The sequence below is a fragment of the Nuphar pumila genome, chromosome 2 (genome assembly GCF_984573655.1).
Source record: "Nuphar pumila chromosome 2, dmNupPumi1.hap1.1, whole genome shotgun sequence".
Taxonomy (NCBI): Eukaryota; Viridiplantae; Streptophyta; class Magnoliopsida; order Nymphaeales; family Nymphaeaceae; genus Nuphar; species Nuphar pumila.
Genome location: NC_143250.1, coordinates 130,330,674 through 130,343,954, shown reverse-complemented (window position 1 = coordinate 130,343,954; position 13,281 = coordinate 130,330,674). Strand labels below are relative to the sequence as shown.

The following is a 13,281-nucleotide window of genomic DNA, read 5'->3' as shown; positions in this document are numbered from 1 at the left end:
GCATTGAACTATTTTTGGGATACCAATTTGTCTTTCTACAAGACATGGTTGGTATTTGAGCCATGTTAGATCTCTCAGAACCATTATTAGAAAGTCATGACTCATACTCCAGAAGCAATCTACATCACTCGTAAGAGCCATTTTTGTATATTTATCCTTACTGCTGTAAAATTGTAAATTTCTTTGTTGTTGACTGTAGGGATAATTTTATTTAATTGCATATGTGTGAATTAAATTGTTGTGTTTGTATAATTGTGATTTTTGTGTGGATCAATCCTAAGGGGATAGGTTTGATCATAGTACAAAAATTTTAATAAATCTTGCTCCTTTTATATTCGATTCGGGTGCTACCCATTTGTTTATTTCATCATCTTTTGCGTGACCTCGTTTCGTCTAACCTAGAGAAAACTCTCGACGTGATGTCTCATATGGGCACGTCTACTCGTTATAGAAAGTACCTTCCTGCAGTTTGAGTGGTCATCGAGGGGCATGAGTTGTTGGACGACCTGGTCATACTAGACATGACTTTCTATGACATCATTCTAGATATGAACCGGTTGTTCATGCACAATGCGACTCTTTAATGTCGGGAAAAGAAATTTTTGTTGGAGCGCCCGACTTGTCTGCACTGGTGTTTCAGCTGACTAGGCTTGTGAGTGAGGTAAAGATCGTCTCGACTATGAAGATCGCCAAGTACCACAAGCAGGGTTGTATGGTGTTCTTGGCCAGTGTGTCTGCGATGGACAATCAGGTGACACCTTTGGAGCAGTTGGATGTAGTTCATAAGTTTCTGGATGTCTTTCCCGAAAACTTATCGGGTTTGCCGCTTCACAGGGAGATCGAGTTCTCGATCGAGCTCGTGTCTGGCACAACACCAGTTTTATGCGTGTCGTATCGCATGGAAGTTGTATAGTTCGTTGAGCTGAAGACACAGCTACAGAAACTTCTTAACAAGGGTTTCATCAAGCCGAGTGTGTCACCTTGGGGTGCACCAATTCTTTTGGTCAAGAAGAAAGATGGTCTATGTGAATCTGCATAGACTACCGCATGCTAAACTAGGTAACCGTGAAGAACAAGTACCATTTGCCCAAGATTGATGACTTGTTCGACCAGTTGTGTAGGGCAAAGGTGTTCAATAAGAACGACCTTCATTCCGGGTACCATCAGTTGCGGATCAGGGCAGAGGATATTCTAAAGACTGCGTTCAGGTCTAGATACGGGCACTACGAGTTCTTGGTGATGTCCTTTGAACTCACCAATGCCCCTGCAGCGTTTATGTACTTGATGAATCAGGTCTTCAATTAGTGGTTGCATTCATTTATCATTGTTGACCCAGATGGTATACCTATCGAGGCTTGGAAATGCTTGGAAGAGAAAGGTTTAGAATGGTTGAAAAATCTTTTTAACAAGATTTGGCGGACAAATAAGATGCCTAATGAGTGGAGGAAGAGTACTTTGGTGTCTCTATATAAGAATAAGGGTGATATACAAGATTGCACAAACTATCGTGGTATAAAACTCATGAGTCATACTAGGAAACTTTGGGAGAGGGTGATTGAGTCTAGGTTGAGGAAGGTTGTCATGATATCGGAGAATCAATTTGGTTTTATGCCTGGAAGATCAACTATGGAAGCTATACATCTTCTTAGACAACTTATTGAGAGAAATAGAGAGAGGAACAAAGATTTGCATATAGTTTTTATTGATTTGGAGAAGGCATACGATAGAGTACCTAGGGACGTTCTCTGGTGGACAATGATGAAGAATGGTATTTCTCTCAAGTACATTAGTATAATTAAAGATATGTATGAAGGAGTAGTAACCAATGTCTGCACTTGTTGAGGGGTGACAACCAATTTTCCTATAACGGTTGGGTTACATCAAGGATCTGCTTTAAAACCTTTCCTATTTGCTATAGTGATGGATGAGCTTACGAGATCAATTCAAGAAAATGTGTCGTGGTGTATGTTGTATGCTGATGATATTGTTTTGATTGATGAGTCTAGAGCTGGGGTTAATGCTAAGTTAGAATTATGGAGACAGACATTGGAAGCAAGAGGTTTTAAGTTGAGTAAGAGTAAGACAGAATACATGGAATGTCGGTTTAGTAAGCAACGAAGTAGTGATGGGAGTGTAGTGAAGCTTGTTGAGCAAGAAATACCGGTGGATGATTGTTTCAAATATTTGGGATCTATCATTCAAAAGTATAGAGAAATTGATGGAGATATAAATCATAGGATAAAGGTTGGGTGGATGAAATGGAAAAGTGCAACTGGAGTATTGTGCGATCGTAGAATGCCATTGCGGTTGAAGGGAAAGTTTTATAGGACGACTATTAGGCCCGCTTTACTATATGGTACGGAATGTTGGGCTGCCAAGAGACATCATATTCAAAAAATGAGTGTAGCTGAGATGCGTATGCTGAGATGGATGTGTGGAAATACAATAAAAGATAAGATTCAGAACGAGAAGATACGTAAGAAGGTAGGCGTTGCACCCATTGAAAATAAGATGAGAGAGAATCGTTTATGGTGGTTTGGACATATTCGGCGAAGGCCTAATGATGCTCCAGTTAGAAGAATGGAGAAATAGAAAAATATATTAGTTAAAAGAGGTCGGGGTAGGCCTAGGAAGACATGGATGGAGGTGATAGGAAAGGATATGAATGCTTTGAACCTCACTGAGGACATGGCATTGGATAGAAATGATTGGAGGAGAAGGATTCATGTGGAAGACCCAGAATGATTTTCTTTTTTGGTTCATATCGCCGACCCCAATTGTTTTGGGATGAAGGTGTAGTTGTTGTTGTTGTTGTTGTTGTTGTATTCATTTATCATTGTGTTTATCGATGATATTCTGATATATTCTGAGAGCATGGAAATGCACCGAGAGCACCTGTGGATTGTTTTGCAGACACAGAGAGAATATAAGTTGTATACTAAGCTCTCAATGTGTGAGTTTTGACTTGACAGGTTGATGTTCCTCGGCCACGTGATCTTAGAGAAGGGGTATGAGGTTGATCTAGCCAAGGTAGAGGCAGTGTTGTCTTGGGAGCAGCCGAAGATGGTTTCAGATATTAGGAGTTTTTTAGGATTGGTGGGTTATTACCGCCAATTCATACAAGACTTCTCTCGTATAATTGCTCCTATGACTCGGTTGTCGTAGAAGAGGTTGATGTTTGTTTGATCACCTCGATGAGAGGAGAGATTTCAGGAGCTGAAGAAGAAGTTGACCTCAACCCCAGTGTTGTCTTTGACATTTGGGACGAGCGGGTTCATAGTGTATAGCAATGCTTCGAGTACCGGACTAGGTTGTGTCATAATGCAGCACGAAAAGGTCATCACGTAAGCTTCTCAGCAACAGAAGGTGCACAAGAAGAACTATCCCACGCATGACTTGGAGTTAGCGGTTGTTGTCTTTGCATTATAGATCTGGCGTCACTACTTGTATGAAAAATAGTTTGAGGTCCTTTCTGATCACAAGAGCCTCAAGTATATTTTCACGCAGCGTAATTTGAATTTTAGGCAGCGCAAGTGGTAGGAGTTCCTCAAGGACTATGAGTTCACCATCGCCTACCACCCTAGTAAGGCGAATATAGTGGCAGACGCGTTGAGAAAGAAGACATCAATCGCGGCAACCAGCTTGATTGGTCGCAGCTGGGACTTGACTGAAGAGTTTGTCAAGTAGCAACGGTTTGCAGACGATTCTAGACGCATCCTTTGTGCGGGGATGCAGGCGCGACCTGAGATTATATACCGTATCGAGGAGCTTTTGTCGGCCGATCCGAATTTCGACAGGTTATGCATGAGTGCCCAGAAGCTTGATGTGCAGTTCTGCCGTGAGGAAGATAGGACCATCATGTTTGGAAACAGATGGTAGGTTCCGAAAGCACTACTGGAGGAGCTGATGAGTGAGGCACACAGGTCTAAGTATTCTGTTCACCCTGGTTCTATCAAGATATTCAAGGCTCTCCAACAGACTTATTGGTGGAACGGGATATTAGGGAGTTTGTGTTTCGGTATCTCACCTGCCAGCAGGTGAAGACCGAGCATCAGAGACCTGGTGGACTTCTTCAGCCGTTGGACATTCTAGAGTGAAAGTGAGACAACATCTCGATGGATTTCATCGTAGCCTTGTCGAGGACTCATCGTCAGTATGATGTCATCTGAGTGGTTATGGATAGGTTGACGAAGAGTGCTCATTTTCTGCCTATTGGGATCAATTAGAATTTGGAGAGCTTAGCAGATCTTTATGTGGATGAGATTGTCTGACTTCACATGGTGTCACGTTCAATCGTGTAAGACCGAGACTCGCATTTCAGGTCTCAATTCTGTCGCCAGTTGGAGAAGGTTATTGGTACCACGTTTAAGTTTAGCACGGCGTTTCACCCACAGACTGACAGGTAGACAGAGCGCACGATACATATGATTGAGGATATGCTTAGAGCGTGCATGTTGGATTGGGCAGAGGAGTGGCATAGGCATGTGAAGCTTGCGAAGTTCTCGTATAACAATAGTTACCATATCAGTATTGATATGGCCCGTACGAAGATCTGTATGGCAGACCATGCAGATCTCTGGTGTGCTGGGATGAGGTTGGAGTGTGAGCAATGGAGTCTCCAGATGCCATCCAGTACTACTTGGACCAGGTGTGATAGATCCGACAGTGGTTAGTTATAGTGCAGAATAGGCAAAAGAGCTACGTCGATCAGCGGCGTAGGGAGCTTAGTTTTGTCATGGGCGATCACGTGTTTGTTCGTATCTCGCCTACGAAGAGTGTGTTCCAGTTTGAGAAGAAGGGAAAGTTGAGCCCTCGGTTTGTTGGACCTTTTGAAATCCTCGAAGGTGTTGGCGAATCCGCTTATTGTGTGGCGTTTCGTCCTTAGTTTTTTCAGATTTACGTCTTCCACGTCTCGTTATTGAAGAAGTATGTGCCTGACCCCTCACACGTGATCCACTATGCGGCGGTCGAAGTACAGCCCGACTTGACGATAGAGGAGAGGTCGGTAGAGATTATGGATCACGAAGAGAGGACATTTTGTAGTAGGGCGATCTCCCTCGTGAAGGTGCATTGGCAGCATCACAGACTGGACGAGTGCACCTAGGAGCCCGAGGCTGATGTGCGTAACCACTACCCACATTTATTCGGTATACTTTAATTTTGCTGACGAAATTCTTTTAAGAGAGTAGGGATGTAATATCGTGTGTTTTTCCATGATTTATAACTTTGAAAATTATGAAATTTTGACTAAGTATTTAATATACATGATAAAAAACTGTAAAAAATATCCTTAAATATACATGACGTCAGCTAGGTCTGAGCGTGGCCCAAAGCCCACTGACAAGACCAAAATGAGACAATTAAAGGTGGTGAAATTTTTCGTTTTTATCCTTTATAATTGAGCAAAATTCAGAGGTGAACATAAGGTAAGTATACCGTTAGATGCGTCTCATAATTCTAAGAACATTGGTACCTTGTTTTTCTGAAATCGGGTTATGGTTGGCTCGAAAATCGTGTTTTTCAAAAATAACCCGCCTCTATTTTTACCTTTTTCTAGATTGGATCGGACTGAATCCGCTCCAAATTGATCCAAGTTGATATGAATCTGGACCCAGTCCAGGATCCGTATTGACTAGGATCTAGTCTAGGCTGGATCCATAAGGATTTGGATATGGATTTAGATCTTGGGTCTAAATCTAGATCCGAAATCCATCCATAACAATTTTAAAACTACTTTGAATTTAAAGTTTAAAAACAACTTTAAATAAAATAAAGATGAGGTAGAGTAAAAACCACCTTGGAATATTCCTTGAGAATATTAATTTAAATAAAATAAAAGAGATAATATCTAGATGGATAAGGAAAGTAGAAGGTACAGTTCTACGTATAGTAGAACTCTACCCATATGAGAGGCCTCTAAAGGGGATGTCACCCCCTCGCTAGAAGACCTAAAAAAAATTATATAAGGGGTCTAACTCGTCTCTCTCTCTCTAGAACTCATTTTCTAGAGAGGGAGAGGGGGGAGAGAGAAGGGAAAAGGGAAAATAAAGGAAAGGAAGAAAAGAAAAGAAAAAAGAAGAGGAAAGAGAGGAGGAAATCCATCCTTCTCACCGATCATCCGTCGTTTTTCGATCTTTTTCCATATCCGAACTAAGGTACGGGTTCCTCTCTAGATTCGAACGAGAAGAAACAGTTTTAAATTAGGTTTATGTGAAATTTTATGTGGGAAAAGAGAAATCTGATTCAAAAAATTGAATACAAATATGCCTTGATTCACGATTTCATAAATTTTTGACTTCTATGAGCATGCTATCGATCTTTCATGTTAAGCATGTATTCAATATCAAGTTATTTTTGGATTTACAAATACACGTTGACGATTTCTGCATATAGATTTTTCTTTGCTGGATATATATATATATATATATATATATATATATATATATATATATATATATATATATATTTTTGACCTGCCAATTTTTCGGCTCATGCTGATTTTATTATTCATTTTCAAGGAAATGAATTTGTAAAATTGTTTAGGGATCACTTTTGGTCCTGCTCAAGTTGCCGATTTAATCATATGAGCAGTCTGATCATATCTCCCCATATGCTTTCGTGGGCAGTCTGATCAGGCCTGCCAATCTGCTCAAAAATGATTTTTGGGACTGATCAGGCCGGCACTGTTGGCTATGAGTGCAGGCTGAGCAGACCTGCTGTAGTTAAATTTCTTTGATGTTATCGAATCAGATTTTATGAGATCCAGTTAACTGTTATAAAAAAATCTAATTATGTCTTGATGACTGTCATCAGATTTTACTAAGTATTTCTAATGACTGTCACTAAATCTGTGTCATGCTATTATGCTGATCAGATTCGAACGTGTGACAGATGTAAATATGTTTTTTTTAAAAGTTATCATACCTGGTTAAAGGCTGATTTTGTTTGATGTGATTAAACAAGCGTTTCGGTTACTTAATTATTATTGACTTGACTGTTAGCGGACTGATTATAAACTGTGATGATGTTGTCATGTTAATTGACATCAAAACAATTTTGATGTTATGTTGACTGCACTATTTTGAAATTGTCTTTATGTTGTTACATTTATGGTCATAAAAACTGTTTTTATGTTGTGATGTTTATGGTTATAAAAAAAAACTGTTTTTATGTTATGTTGATTGACATCAAATCTGAGTTATGCTTTTATGTTGATTGTTACACAAAAAAGTTTTTATATCAATCGAATGACTAGTATGGGTTGCCTATAGATGTGTATTTTTGTGGCTGTTCAGGGCAGCGCATTGCTGCGTACTTGTGCAGCAATAGCTTAGTGTTAACAGCATGTGGCTGGCACATGTATGCAGCATGCTGCTGCTCATGTTCGAGCAACAACAGCATGCTGTCAAGAGCATGTTGCTGTGCATATCTATGGAGCAACATGTTGCTCATAGCATGTTGTTGCACACTTTAGTGTGGCAACATGTTGTGGACAGCATGTCGTTAGGCTTGATTATGTAATAAATAACAGCTGCTAATATGTATATATGTGCAGTAATGCTCAGACCACCAATTGGTGCGTGGTATGCGATTTTTTTCAGACTTGGCATGTGTGTGCAAGCTGATCAGTTTTACCACTGTTCACGCAAGTCCAATCTAATCTGATTTGCCACTCTTTGCGGGTGTGCAATCTGGACCAGATTTGTCATGGCTTTTGACGTGTAAAATCTGATAAGATTGGCCACAGTTGGAGCATGTGTAATCTGATCAGACTGCCAATTTATGTTAGATGTTTACAATCTGATCAATTGGATGCTATTTTTTCTAAACGGTGTTGTTATATTTAGACATGCATGCATATGGATTGGTGCTATATATGTTTTGGATTTGATTGTGTATGTTATGCATTCAAATATTAAGTTGCAAATATGCATATCATACGCATGAAAATTTTGAAGTTATTTTGCTGTTTGCATAAATATAATCATGTGTATGCTTGGATGTTATGCATGAAATGGGTCATGATAATGTGTTGTAAGCATCCGTTCGCATGTGTATGCCATTGGCTTTGTCTGCATTCATATTGTGTGATTGAATGTGTATTGTTGACATGTGTGGGAACAAAGTGTTACATGTTCACTAAAATTTTGCAAAAAGATACATAAATAATTTTGAAATGCTTTTGTGGCCAAATGTGAACCAGTGCAGCTTAGTAGGTTAGGAGCAAGTGTTGCTCCAATGTTGTTGATTTTAATTTATGCATTGCAAAATTTATTTATGAAAATTATTGGTTTTTCCAAAATTAATTGCATTGTTATATTGTGTGGGTCATGATCCGAGATGGGTTTTGCATATTGATTTACAAAACGGTTCTTGTGTGAAGAACCTGAATTTGTTTAAAAACGTAAAATAGACCAAACAATATAATTAATCTCTTACTCGATATCCCTTACACAAGATGGGAATCTTGAAAGGTGGTTTTGAAAAAAACGTGACGATACTAAAACTCTGTGTGTGATTGTGCTCCTAAACCCGATATGGTGGTTCACCTCCCAACCACGGATTTAGGGAGATTCAGTCACTTTTCCTAGAGGTGGTGTTGTTGACTCAACTGTAGTTATTGGTATACCAAGAAAGTGGCGTCAGTGGATGCTGATTTCCCTGGTGTTCCGACATTAAATATTGATTTCTAATGTTTTGATAGATAGTGTTAATTTCTAACATCGGTCGAAGAACAAACGTGAAACTCAGTAATAAAATACAAAATGTGTGTTAAGCTACAACTAGGAACCTAACTTGGACTTCGGGAACTTGTGTTCGTTTTGAGTATCCGCGGGTTTAAGAAAAAGTGAAAACTAAAATTATGTGCATTTAATAGGGACATGCATGCAAAAGAAACTTTGATAAATAACTTAATAAGTTATTCATGCATGTGCATTGAATCATGCATCTTTATTGTACTGCATTAGTTCCTGCATTCATGCTTATTCTTTTTTGCATGATAATTGTCATTTCATGATACTTGTTTAAATGCTTGAATGGTAAGTTGATTATGAAAATTATTATTGCGATATTCCTCTAAAATTATGCATGAATTTGGTTTATGTTATTTCCTTACCGTTTAAATTTCTAGAGAAATTCGTACAAAGGACTTTGGTTCTTACCCATTTTCAAAAATTGTTTTACAGATTTGGGTGCTCAGTGATGGGATGCCTTGCTGGATGGAGACTACGAGCCTTGCGTGACATGTTCTGGGTTCTCGACAAAGTAGCTCCTTGTCATAGATGATTTTATTATTTCAGCTTATATGACATTTATTTTATTGATTAATAAAGTGGATTATTCTTCATTGATTCAATGCACTATCTGTTGTGGTTTGGTATATTAAATTTGTGAGACCCCGGATCCTTGGGTCTTGTTTCCGCAATTGTTTAAAAAAAATATTATTATTACAAGGATTAGTTGGGGTCGTGACATTTGGGCATTAGTCGCCTCCCAATCTTCCAACTTGTCTGATATTCCTTTAGAGCATGTTCTTTCTCTTCATTGGAGAGAGCTTTCACTTGATCTACTTCTTTCCTCGTAAGTTTTAATTGAGGTTTGGTAGTGGATCCACTAACAAAACCTCATATTTTCTTCTCTTTGATGTGCTTTTTCACAGCGGTTAACCACATCAAGTAGTTGTTTTCATTGAGCTTGAAGGAGATGATGGAAGATTCCCTCTTGACCATGATTATGATGAAAGTGAAGAGGATGACTAGAAGATGATAATCACCAAGAGAGCTAGATTAAGATAATTCTTTAATTACAAGAGCATGTGGCTCGGATACCATGAAATGAAGTAATAACAAAAACAATAGAATGCCACCAAGGGCTACAAGAGAGCATATACACAAAGACCACTAATGGGTCAAATACAATCTCACAATGGAGACAATCACCAAATACAAATCACATAAGAGGCACAATTTAAAAATATAAGTTGTATTTGATCTCAAATATGCTTGGAAAAGCATATTTCACAACATAGAGAATGGCCTTATACATAGCGCCAAAAGAGAGCTAAGGGAGGCAATCCAACTAGTCATTGGACTGCCGCCAACAGTCATAAATATGACAGTTGGAACAGTCCAATGACTAGTTGGACTGCCCCAACAGTCATATTGACTGAAAAACAAGAAAATAAAAAACAGAAAAACAAAAAATAAAAGACAAAAATACAAAACAGCCCCTGGTAGGCTGTCCCTATTACAACAGGGGAAATGACCAAAATAGCCCTGATATATATATATATATATATATATATAAACATAATCGTAATTTAACAGTAATAACAGTTAAAAAATTAGCTGAGGTAAGCTTAGCTTAATCTCGTTGTTGTTAAGGACAGTTTCACTTGGAAACTATCACATGTTAAAGCACCATTATTTTTTCTTTTTGGATCTCGTGCAGGTGGGAACCGACCAATGCCAAGGTTACAACTATTCACATGGCTGGTTGCATGTGTTGTAGTTCTCATGCAGAACAACCTGCAACTCCTGGGCCATCATCACCAAGTGTTTCTTTTGTAATCAAGACACAAAGACCATTCAGAACCTATTTTGAAATCTAATGCTTTCTCGCCTGAATCCCCATAACCTGCTACTTATAAAACAAATCATTCACAGAGGTATACGTGATTGTCACTTTTGTGGATTAAGACTGCATGGTGGCAGAGAAAATTGCCAAATTGTTTCGAGATAAGCATCCTTCATCTGTTGAAATGGTCCATCATAGGATCAGAAGGGTTGTACTTGAAGAATCAACTGCTTATTTACTAGGCTAAAATTTGGATTGGGTGTGGCATAATCTAATGTGTTATTGAATTCTCAGATATGGTGACTCCTTGCTGATACACACACACCTTCTCCTACTTCTCTTTGTCGTTGACTGCAGTTTAGCATTTTGCATTAATACAAGGAATTTTCTTGAAGCAAAAAAAAAATCAAGAGAGAGAGAGAATCACATAAGCTGAACTTTACCTTCGTATAAAAAGTCACATGACTGCACCTCTCAGCTATTGTGCCATTTCATTATTATGATTCTATAACCAAATCCAACAAAGCCTTTTTTTGGAGAACGAGATCAGGGCAGTTGAAAACAATGGCTCATGGAAATTAACTATATTTTTCCCTGGAAAAGAGTGTCTGGAAGTAGGTGGATCAATGCTTAAAATCAGCATTTTCATACAGATTTCTCAGCATAAGGAATCACAACACGACAAATCTTTTTTACCCAAAGGACACTGGAATGATGGATGAAGAGGTGAAAAGAGTCTGACAGTAAATCACAAATTTGGAGATTAAAAGGATGATCCACTTGATGATTCAGGGAAATATCAGAGGTCGTTTGGCAAATTCATCGATTTGACCATCACTACACCTATACCAACCGTGTCATAACATACTCATTGCATCTCCCACTTGAAAACAAGTCCTGATGTACCAAAAGCATCGATCAAAGAAACATATATCAAGGTTTAAATAAGATATATGGTATTGTAATCATCTTGATAGATAGATAGAGCGAGTCCACTAAATCAGGTCCAGCATGGAGTAGATAGAGGACAATTGGAGCCAGTGCGAGAACAAAGTAAAAATTTAGCGTTTGTGCTAAAAGGGTAGAAGAAGCACCAGCTCGGGAGAGGAATCGCAAGGTACAAACTCAAGTCAAGCAAACAAATACCGGTGAACGTGCAGGGATTAGTAGCCAGTGATTAGAAGAACCAAGATCCAACGTATTTCCTTGATAAAGCTTTCCTGTGGAAATTGAGAATAAGGGGCAGGTAGGTAACTATCAAATTCATCAATAAAATTTTCTCTTTTCAGATTCAACTGCCTTCATTTGTCAAAAAGAACCAACTTAATCAACACGAAGCACCAAGTATTGAATTGGGTCAAGTTTGAACGAGGAGGGCGATGAAGAATATGAATTCCGAAGGAGAAAAAAGGGTCAGAGGACGCTAACCGTGTTCTTCCATCGATCTTGCGCATTAACATCCGCACTGCAGTCAATCAAGCATTTGGCGACTTCGATCCACCCGTGGAGGGACGCGACGTGGAGAGGCGTCCTGTTATCATAGTCCCTGGCGGCAACCAGCGAGCGATCCTCTTCCAAGAGTTTCTTGACAGCAAGGACATCGTTCTGGTGAGTATGCCAGAGAATGAGGGAAGTCCTGCTCACCCTGTCCTTCTCCTTTCGTTTCTCTGCTGCTGCTGCTGCTGCTGCCGCGACGGATGCGGCCGAGTCGCTCCCACACGAACTCCCTCCCCCTCCTCCTCCTGAATCATCTCCTGTCGAATCCTTACCGCTCATCCTGTCTGTCTACGATCCCCTTGGGTTTTCTGGGTGATTTTTTTTTTTTTTTGCTTTTTTCTTTCCCTTCCCTTATGGGAATTATCGATTCGGCAGCTTCCTTCCTGTTGTCGTTGGGTGGCTACGTCGGTCGGATCTTTTTAGGATATCTGGAACTAAACATTTATGGCCCTCGTTTCGGGGACTGAAGAAGAAACCCTCTCTCGGACTGGATGAATGACTGGAGAGAGGCGGTAATGGGGGAACGGGGTGCTCTGTGCTTAAACTGGAGGGTTGGAAACGGGGAAAGAAGCAGCAGCCAGCCAGCCAGAGCGAGGAGAACGGCTTTGGATAGGAAATTACCGTCAAACACAAATATAATAATCTCTTTGCAGATTCGATTCACGCAATCCTCTTCGACCAAATCCTACCGAGTAGCTTACGCACCGACATTTTAATGGTTCTTTTGGTTGCTTGATTTTGAAGGAATCATTTCTGATCGTCTTATTATGACACGCGAATAGTTTGTTTTTTTCTTGGAAAAAGTACTCTGGGTAAGCCCTTATTTTCTATTAAGATAAATAATTAAATACAACGATCACCCATATTTAATAGGCAATCCAGTACCTTAAACTCCCAATATATATCATGAACTCGATAAAAGAATAACATTTCAACGAATCTCATCTATGACTTTTCACACTAAAAACACTCTCCACACTAAAAAACAAAATCATGAACTCGATAAATCATGAACTCGATAAGATAGAGGGTCCTTATACAAAACATACACACTAAAAAAAATAGTAAAATCATATTTCAACGAATCTCATCTATGACTTTTCAAAGCAACCTTAATCATACTGCACCAGCAATGATTGTTAGAGATCATTCTCACAGCAGAACCTTTAGATCGCATCACAAGCCCCTTCAATTGGCTAAGAGGAT

At 39.3% G+C, this 13,281-nt stretch overlaps 1 protein-coding gene across 1 annotated transcript in view; it reads right to left on the bottom strand.

The window, feature by feature from the left end:
• Positions 1-12,776, bottom strand: part of VIK (VH1-interacting kinase) — a 154,868-nt gene extending 142,092 nt beyond the window's left edge. The window contains exon 1 of the mRNA XM_089996820.1: positions 12,007-12,776. Within this exon, the coding sequence (XP_089852946.1) occupies positions 12,007-12,354 (348 nt within the window). The 5' untranslated portion in view covers positions 12,355-12,776. The remainder of the gene's footprint in view (positions 1-12,006) is intronic.
• Between the last annotated feature and the right edge of the window lie 505 nt (positions 12,777-13,281).